Here is a 10,036-nt window from a genome sequence, read left to right on the forward strand (position 1 = left end):
CCGCTCCCTCCCTCCCTTCCTTTAAGTTTTCCTGGCACATAGGAGGAATGTAGTAGAATATGGGCAGGCCTGCTCATTCATCCAGCTGCAGTGGATCTCCGGCTTCTTTTTCTTCTTCCTCTTTTATTTATTTATTTATTTATTTATTTATTTATTTATTTATTTGAGAGGTTTTGCTATAGGGCGTGTGCGCTCTCCAGAAAGACAGAGAGACAGAGAGTGGGAAATCACCCCCCGGGGGTATGACCACACTGCAATTCCTTCTCCTCCATTCTCCTCTCAGGATCTTGGACATGCGTGCACACATGCCCTGAGTGAGTTTAAGCCACTAGGTCCAAGACTCGAACTGCAGACAGCTACATGGGAGTCCAGCGACATAGCCATTATGCCACCTGCTGGTTCCATCTTGGGATTCTTCTGTGATGAATGTTCCAAGCGTTTTCTATCTGAGTGGTGTGGGCCCTGGAGAACAATCAGCTTTCGAGATCTGTTGGGGGTCCGTAGTGTGGAGAGTGTTGTGGAGATGAACAGGAGAGACACCTGACTCAGCCCTGGCTGTGTGGGGGGATCTGAAAGGCTGCATGAGAATCACTCCAGTTCTGTTTGGAGAAGGTGTGTTGTGGACCTCAGCACAGAAGTGCAGATGACGCTCAGGGGAGACAGCACTGCGTGTTAGCTGAACGCCAGCGAGTTGGTGTGTGGCCGGGCTGAAGCTGTGGGTTAGACATGAATAGGAAGTAGTGGAGACCCACCAGTAAATGACCTCTCTGTAGAATGGTATTTTTTTTTTTTTTGCCATAGACTTTACAGAGGAAAATACTGGCTAACACCTGTTTATTGGAAAGACAGAATGTCCTTGTAATGATCAAGCTAATCTCTATGTTGTTTCGTCCCTTTTTTCTCAGCCGCCTGACAGTGGGCCTCCACCATTACCAACGTCCTCTCTTCCAGAAGGTTATTACGAGGAAGCTGTGCCACTGAGTCCTGGGAAAGCTCCTGAATACATAACAGCGAGTGAGTAGCAGGCTTGACCTGGCCAAAGTTGGCCTCCTGATTTGTAGGCCTATTGGAAAGGGTAGCCTTTCCCTTTTCTCTTCTCCTTCCCTTCCGCTTTCACTTTCCCTTTCCCCCTTCCCTTTCCCCTTCCTTCTCCTTCCCCTTCCCTTTTCCCTTCCCTTTCTACTTCCCCTTCCCTTTCTACTTCCTTTTCTCTTCCCCTTCTACTTCCTTTTCCCTTCCCTTTCTACTTCCCCTTCCCTTTCTACTTCCTTTTCCCTTCCCTTTCTACTTCCCCTTCCCCTTCTACTTCCTTTTCCCCTTCCCCTTCCCTTTCCCCTTCTCTTTCTTCTTCCCCTTCCCTTCTCCCCTTTCACCTTCCCTTTCTCCTTCCTTTTCCCCTTTCCCTTCCCTTTCTTTTTCTTTGTATAGGTTTTACCAGGAAAATTGTTGCCTAAATTATAGTTCGCATGGTTTTCCCTGCCTACTGGTTATCCTCAGAAGCACCTCTTTGTTAGTATACAGCTTTCAAATTCAAAAACAGAAAGACAGGCTGACATTGAAAGTCTTTCTATAATTATCTCTGGAATTTATTTTGTAATTGTTGGCTTTATTTCTCTTTTCAATATTCTGTCAGGCTCTGTGCTATTGGCTTATAAAGGAACTGAAGTAGAATATCTGAGTATGTGTCAACTTAGGGACTCCAGCTTGCTTTTTAAATAAAAGATAGATTCAGTGAAAAGTGAAAGAGTGATTGCTGATTTTAATCAAGAGGCTTTCGACGTATTAATATTTCATGCTGTGGTCTCTTACCTCATCTGTCTTCTTACAGAGATTTCTTTCCTTCATCCCAGAGTCATTTTAATATTATCTGACATCTCTGCTACATAGATACTTTATGTTATTGGATCTTTCTCTTCCTTGGCAACAAACACGCATATCTATTTCAGCAAAGCAGGATTTTAACTCCATTGTTAAATGGGTGTTTCTATAGGAGAGTCCCCTGTTGGCATATTTTTCTCATTGTGAAGATGGGATATTAATCTCTCTCTCTCTCTCTCTCTCTCTCTGTGTGTGTCTGTATATATGTAGAAGGTATATTAGCTAGACTGTATGTCTTTGACAAGGGGGCCTTTTCTAGCTCATTCATACCTATTTGCTCAGCTTCTGGAATAGTCCTGGCACAGACCAAGCCTAATATCAGCAAATATTGATAGTACTCTGAATGAGAAAAGGGGGTAGGTAGTTCTGATAAGATTTTAGATTTTGAGATCTGTAAGTTAAATGCTTTAATTTTCCTTTAATTTAAGAAACATTGTATTTGGAGGGCAGCTGTGGTAGAGCAGTGCTAATACAACGCTCTGCCATGCCAAAGACACAGGGACGGGTTCCAGGTTTGCATCCTGAGGTCTCCCTGTACATGCTGGGAGCCTGCACAGGTCTGTGACCTTTACTAGCTCAGGCTGGGGATAGATCAAGGCATGAGGACCCTTCTGGGGGTTTCTGTCTTTTTCTCATGATAGAAGAAATAAATAAACTTAAAAAGAAAACTATTGGGACCAACAGATGGTGTAATGGTTATGACACTGGACTACCACATGACTGACTGCAGTTCAAGTCTCAGACCCGGAGGCTTGAAACTCATAGTGGGTGCGTGTGTGCCCAAAAGCCCAAGAGGAAAATGGAGGAGGGATTGTGGTGTGGTCATCCCCCCTGGGGAGTGATTTCTCGCTTTCTGTCTCTCTCTGTCTCTCTGGTAAGCTCATGCACCCTATAACAAAAATTTCTCTCTAAAAAAAGAAACTGGGAAAAGTGCATTCAAGTAGTTTCTAAGTGTCAACTATTTAAGAAGATAGTAGATTAATTAGGAAACATAAAAAATGAAATGACTCAATATAATTTAAAACTCGAGTGAATTCCTTTTTTGATGGCAATAAATTTTAAGAAGTGGTTTTTTGACGAGGTGTTTCCAGTCCGCGGAACATTTGGCTCTCCCCTTCCCCCAGCGACTTGGAAGGCTGGCCACTCGGCGTGATCTCGTGTGCTCTGGAGAGGCCCCGCCTTCTCTGAGTGAAGAGCTCGTGTGTCATGTCCTGCTGTTCAGCGAAGCCATTCCTCAGCTGGTGCCTGGAAGCAAAGCAAAAATTTTGTTAGCAGATCACCAGGGATAAAACTGAGAGGGGCCCTTATTATTTTCACCCCTCGTTTCTTGGACTTGTGAAGCCCAGCTATGGGAGAAACATTACCACTGAGTCAGAATGAATACTCATGGAAGATATTACCTCAGCTCTGCGAGGTGCTGCCAGGTGACTGGCACTGTAACGGAATATTCAAGAAAACCCATTCTGCTGGTCTGCTGGGTTGGCTATTTCAGGGTGTTGGTGGATATGACTACACTTCCTGAGTGTAAACCCATTGTTGCACTTCATGTGCTATAAATTGAGTTCCTCGTCAGAAGCAGTGCTGTGTGAGATCCGACGATGGTGGATGGGGCGCCCTATAAGGCCAGGAATGGTACTTCTGGTAGGAACGTTGCGGAGCTGGAAGGAACTCTGCTTTTCCCTTCACGATGGACATGGGCCAGTGCTAACAGCCTGCACCTAGACAGCGTCCCGAGGAATGCTGTCATGGAGGGGGCAATGTTCGGTGTTGTTGTTCGTGGCCGGGTGTTCATAATTGCCTGGAGCCAGATTACTTTTCATGAGTGGAAGCCCATGTGACCAAGTTCCTTGCTTAACCTCCTCCCCTGCCACCATGGCCACTTGTACACAAGCCCATTGGATGAGAACTGTGGGGAACGAGGCCCACCAGCATTTGTAATGGGTCATGTTTACCTGATTCTTAAAACCCTCTTCTGCCGAGGTTGCCCTTTGCTAAGCATTCATCTTGTAGACATATATTTCACATTGTATGCCCATTTATAGGAGTCTGGTTTCTGCATCTCCTCAAGATCAGTTGTTTGTTACTAGTTTTCTAATCACTTTCTTCTCACATCTTGATCAACCAAACCTTAGTGCTCATGAGTCAGTGTTGAGAAAGGGAGGCCGCACTGTCGGAATAGGAGCCAGGAGCTCTAAACTACTTGCTTAGCAGCTTACTAGTGTCTTCTCGACCCGACGGAGCTGCTCCCAGTCTGCTTTGATTTGATGACGGTGGGTCCATGCTGGGGAGCTCACGTGCATCTTAACTTGGTCCCATGGTGAAGCATTCAGTCTCTGGGCATCAGCCACCCAAAGTTGAAAGTTATCTTTAAAGGAGGAAAGCTGGGGGCCAGCAGGTGGTGTGGTAGTTGAGGCTGGACTCCCATATGGCTGACTGCAGTTTGAGTCCTAGACCTGGTGGCTTGAAAATCACACTAGGCACATGTGCATGCATGCCCAAATCCCAGGAGGAGAATAGAGAAGGGATTGATGTGTGGCTGTACCCCTCAGGGGCTAACTTCTCACTTACCCTCTTACTGTCTCTCTCTTTCTCTCTCTGGCAAACATACACTCCTTGTGGCAAAAACCTTAACCAAAAAAAAAAAAAAAAAGATGACAACCATGTGCCAGGATACCAAAGGCCTGTGCAGAGCTTCACTTGTATATGCCTGCCGAGGGCAAGCATGCCCACTTTCTGGAGCAGTTGGAATTGAGTGGAGAATCAGCACCGTTATGACGTGGAGTAGAGCACTGACTCCAGGTGTCGGCCTCACAGGCTGCACAGCTGTGGGTGTCAGTGGGTGCTGCTGCCTGTGCATCTGGTCTACCTACTGTCCGGAAGAGAGGCTGGGCCTCAAGTAGGGGAGGCCAAGGACAAATAAAGTGACCAGGACAAAGTGCAGCCCATCTGCCTCTGACTCCCTTGAAACTCAGTGACACAGGCGACGTGCGGAAGGCTCTAAGGCCTGCGCTGTGGAGTAGGGTGACTCCCAGTCTCAGGACTCAGTGATACCAAAGGAAGGGACCCTTCAGAAACTGGGGTGTGGAGTCCAGTTGCTGCCCCATGCCAACAAGGTGAACCAACTGGTCAGAAACAGCATTCATGAACTTCAGCAATGCCTGGTGCCCAACGCTCATCCCTCATAAATTTCTCTCGTGGCCAACCCAAACCCAGACTGTACAGGGAAATGGAAATGGAGTTTTTAGCTGAGTGGACATAGTACAAACTCACTCTTGTTATTATTTTTTTCTGGTTGTTTTTTACAGTGCATTTTTATTTTCAGTTTTTCAATGTCCCTCTCTTTTTATCTCTTCCCTCTTCCTCCTTAGGGAGGGTTAGCTGAAATGCCATTTCTGACTTTGTGGAGTTGGGATATCACCATGTAGCTTCTTCCAATGCTGGCACTGAATCCTGATGCAATTACTTTATACCTGCTTCCAGTGTTTTCAGTCTACAAAAATGCTTTCCTGTGTCCTTCATTTGATTCTCACGATAACTCAGAAAGACAAGACTTATCATAGATTTACGAGTTTTACAAGATTAGCATAAAGACACTGAATCTGCCGAGAAGATAAATGACTTACTGGACTCCTCCAGGGTGAGAACTAGAACTTAGCTGCAAGTGGCCATTTCAAACATACGCAGGCCCTTCTGGTGGGGCTGGGTGGCAGCATAGCAGGAGCGCAGAGTGCTCCATGAGGCTGATCTGGCTTCTGGGTTCACCTCTAAAGACCTCCCTGGTGTGTGTGTGTGTGTGTGTGTGTGTGTGTGTGTGTGTGTGTGTGTGCCAATGACCCAGGTCTGTTTATCTTCATTCTGGATATAGATTTTGGTGTGGGGACTTTGTTGGGGTTGCTCCCTCTTCTCTGTCTCTTTTGGTCATGGAAAAAAGAAAGAAATTTAAAGAAGAAAAATAACTTTCTGGTAGCTTTCTATCCCACGCGAAAGTAAAAGCCAAAGTCCTTACACTCATTTGCAAAGCTCTGCCTCCACGCCACCCTAACCCTGACATCTCTACCTGCCATCTGTTCCTCCCCTGCTAAACGTCACCCTCCCATTCCCAGGCCATCTACTCCAAGCTCCTTGGTGGGACAGGTGGAATGCCACAGGGGAAAGCCTATAGGGAGATTCTTGTACCCCTTAGTGTAGGGTCAGAAGTGATCCACCCACGTAGCCACCACCGGATTTTTCCCTCCTCCCCTTTCTGAATCATTTTTCACCAAGTGTTCATTTCCTCCTAACTTCATCCAGCTCCCCCCATGCCAGTCATCCTGACATTGAACTTCTCCAAGTTCAACTTCTTCACAGACCCTGGCTCTACCTAGAAGAGCCAATGAGCAATGTACTAAGTAAGTAATAGTGAGAGATTCTGTCCTCTTTCTTGGATACGTTTTGGAGAGTTGATTATCCTTCAGGCTCCGGCTGTTACTCCTGGCTGCTCTTTGTTTCCTTCTAAATTCACTGGAGATTTCCTAAAATGAATCTGTTACTTCTGCTCTCTCAGAAGGAAGGACAATGAACTTACTGTCTTTTTTATAGCCATCGACCTCAACCCATTCCCAGGGGCAGAGTTTACTGTTTCATGTTACACCAGGAGACCTGGGTTCACATTTCGGCTCTGCCACTCATCAGGGATGTGATCTTGGATGATTGACTCCATCTTCGGGCACCGTTCTTCCTTTCCTTTGAATAAGACCATCCTCGGCCCATCTCCCCGTGGCTGAGAAGCTAGTGAGAGAATGGATGCGAGAGCCCTTTGTAAATGTGAAGCTTGCCCCTGTCTTTTCACAGCTTTATCCCACATCTGCAGATGAACAAAAATATTCAAAATATTGCCAGGGATAGAGTAGGTGCTAGGTCCGTATTTGTTGAATGAATGAAGTGAAATGTAGCTCTCCCACTTAAAACGAATTTATTCATGAAGCCATTTGTTCACCAAATATTTATCGAACTCGATGTTCCTGAATATGAGCTGAGCTCTGAGAGATGCTTGGTTCTCTAAGCTATCATGAGAATCATCTTTCTAAAATAACGTGCCTGCATCCGTCGCCCACCGTAAGTCTCTGTTTCCACTGGATCCCAGCACAGTGCATGAGCTGCACGGCCGGGCCTCTGCCAGTCTCTTTCTTACTCTACCACCTCTCTCCATGTATCCTGTGTTCTATCCATGCTAGGCTTTTTTAAAAAAACCTTTATCGTAAAATTGTGTTTACCGAAAAGTGCATAAAATACAAATATACACTCGGTGCCTCATCAAGCAAATCATCTATGTCACCATCCCCGGGTCAAGAATGGACCATTGTCGGCCCCAGAAGTCCCTGCCCCTTCCTCGCCACAGTCCCTGCCTGCCCTCACAGAGGACACCTCCAGCTTGGCCTTGCGGTGCTCACAGAAGTGCCATAGAAGAAATGGAAGGATCCACTGTGCTGTTGAAGTGTTGGATGTTTTCAGTGCTTGCTCCCGTCATGTCCTGTCTTCTCAGACGTTTTTGTCCACTTGGCAACAACTCATTTCAAGATCTAGATCAAGGTCTCTGTATTCTCTTTAATCTTCCCTATGCCCCTCTCTCTGTAACACGGATGGCACTAGACGGTAAATAGCACTCTTCCCCACCCACCACCATAGCACTTCCAGGAAGACGTCAGCAGCAATGGAAATGTTTCTCACCTGTGTTCTCCAGCGTGGCACCCGCTTAGCACTGGCAGCCACCAAGGATTTGCAGTCCAGTGAGTACAGCTGGAAAATGAAATGCTTACTTTGATTTAACCTTGGGACCAGCAGATGGTGTAATGGTTACGTCGCTGGACTCCCATGTAGTTGACCACAGTTCAAATCCCAGATCCAGCGGCTTGATACTCATGCTGGGCGTGTGTGTGCGCCCAAGATCCCAAGAGGAGAAATGGAGGAGAAGGGATTGCTATATGGCCATCCCCCCTAGGGGATGATTTCTCACTTTCTGTCTCTCTGTCTGTCTATATAGCACATGTACCCTATAGCAAAAATCTCTCTCAAAAAAATGTTATTTAACCTTAATGGGAACCAGCAGTTAGCGTAATGGCTATGTCGCTGGATTCCCACGTAGTCGACCGCGGTTCACGTCCTGGACCGGGTGGCTCACCCGGGCGCGTGTGCGTGTGTGCCCAAGATCCCGAGAGGAGAATGGAGGAGAAGGGATTGCGATGTGGCCATCCCCCCTGGGGGGTGATTTCTTGCTTTCTGTCTCTCTGTCTCTGTCTGTCTGGCGAGCATACACGCCCTATAGCGAAAACCTCTCCAAAAAAAAAGATGTTATTTAACCTTAATTAAAATGAATCTAAAAGCCTCGTTTATGGGGTGTTGGGTAAATGCAGGTGCTGCTGCGGTAAGGTATGCAGTGTGTCTGTGTGTGTGTATTGCTGTGTGGAAGGGTATACAGACATTGAGGAGAAAAGCCTGCCTGGGGGATAGAAGAGTTCTCGTGAAGCAGTCCCAGGGGAGAATCTGGACTGTCCTCTCGTCCCTGCTTGGGGTCTGTAGTATAACCAAGGTGGGTCAGATGGTTCTGGAGCATCTCTCCCACCAGTCCCCCTCCCACCTCTCTGGGCACAGCCGTAGCCCCGATTCTCAGGGCCTCTTAACATTACAGATGCCTGTTAGCAGCCTCGGTCTCTTCTGTTAGCCCTGTCTCTGCACTGCTGTCAAAGTCATCTCTATAATCTTTAGCTCTTGCTTAAAATCCTTCCTCGACTTCTTTTCATTATCAAAAATTCAACTTAAGCTTGTAATCTTTCTATTCCTGCCCCCTCCTCCCCTTAGTATTGATTCTTTGCTAGGAAATTAAAACGCAAACCTGACTGCCGAGTGCAAATGAAATCCGGTTTCCAGTGAGTTAAAAACGAGTTCTGGTCTACATAAAGCCAGGCTAGTTCTGCTCTGGTACTGCTGTCCTGTTGTGCAGCCGGTTGCGCTAGCCGTTGTTTGTCCTTATTTATCGTTCTTTCATCATTTAGGTGTTCATTTCTCAAGTGTGTTTTGAAAACCGAATGTGTTCCAGATGATTCTGAGGTTTAAGGGGAATTCGGAGATGAATCAGACACTGCCTCCAGGAGCAGGTTACCCATCGTGACCAGAAGTCATAATAGTATTAATGGCAGCCTAGTCTATGTTAAGCCTTTGAATGTGCTAGACATCCTTCTGAGGGCTTTGCAGGTATAATTTAAATTCATTTAGCAGTTCTCCTTTTTACAAATATTTGTGTACTTGCAGTATTCTGGGCACTTTGTGGGGTGCTAGGGGTAGCACGTCTGACAGGATGGTCTCCCTTTGCTCAGGGAGTCTACAGGCTGACGTGGAAGACCGGCACATGCCAGTGACGGCACAGGGTGGCACGTTTGTGTCGGGCAGTGTGGGAACACGGCCGAGGGGCATCTGACCCGGGGTATTAACCTGCTCGGGCTCAGGCTGCCATACCAAATACAGACTGGGAGTCTTCACCACAGATGTTCATTTCCTCGCAGTTCTGGAAGCTGGCAGTCTGCGGTGGGGGTCAGCGTCATTGGGCAGATGAGAACCCTCTTCTTGGCTCGTAAATAGCAGAGTCCTTGATGCGTCCTTACATGGCAGGGAGAAAGTGAGATTTCTCTCTTTCTTCCACGAAGCTTATCTGATTAGGACCCAGCCCTTAGTACCTCATTTAACCTTAGTTGTGGCCTAAAAACTATCTTTAAATACCGTCACATTGAGGTTACAGTTTGAGTGCATGGATTTGGGGGGATGTAGTTCGCCCACAGCACCCAGCTTTAGTAGTTTAGGGAGGGCTTGCTGGAAGAGCTGTCAGGTAGGTACATTCTGAAAAATAAGAGGATTTAGCAAGGCAAGAGCAAAAGGGTGAGTGGATGATCAGGAAGCCTGCTAGAGAGATCAGCGTGTGCAGAGCCCCTGAAAAGAATGTCATATGCTTAGGAAACTAAAAATGGCATCGGCGTGAGTGTTAATGTTTTACAGAATGAGGCAGATACAAACAACTAGAAGGGCAGGCGGAAATGTCTATGGAGATTTCAAGAATGACCCAGAGGAGAGAGGTTAGATCTTTGGTTAGATCTTGAATGTGAGGAAGGGTTTATGCATCTAATGATGTCAG

At 46.6% G+C, this 10,036-nt stretch overlaps 1 protein-coding gene across 3 annotated transcripts in view; it reads left to right on the forward strand.

Annotated features, from left to right (window-relative positions):
- Positions 1-10,036, forward strand: part of AFAP1 (actin filament associated protein 1) — a 183,789-nt gene that overhangs the window by 80,742 nt on the left and 93,011 nt on the right. For all 3 annotated transcript variants that reach the window (XM_006153638.3, XM_006153640.3, XM_027773866.1), the window contains exon 4: positions 906-1,014. In XM_006153638.3, the coding sequence (XP_006153700.1) occupies positions 906-1,014 (109 nt within the window). The remainder of the gene's footprint in view (positions 1-905; positions 1,015-10,036) is intronic.

This window comes from Tupaia chinensis, unplaced genomic scaffold, assembly GCF_000334495.1.
Source record: "Tupaia chinensis unplaced genomic scaffold, TupChi_1.0 Scaffold000384_1, whole genome shotgun sequence".
Lineage (NCBI taxonomy): Eukaryota > Metazoa > Chordata > Mammalia > Scandentia > Tupaiidae > Tupaia > Tupaia belangeri.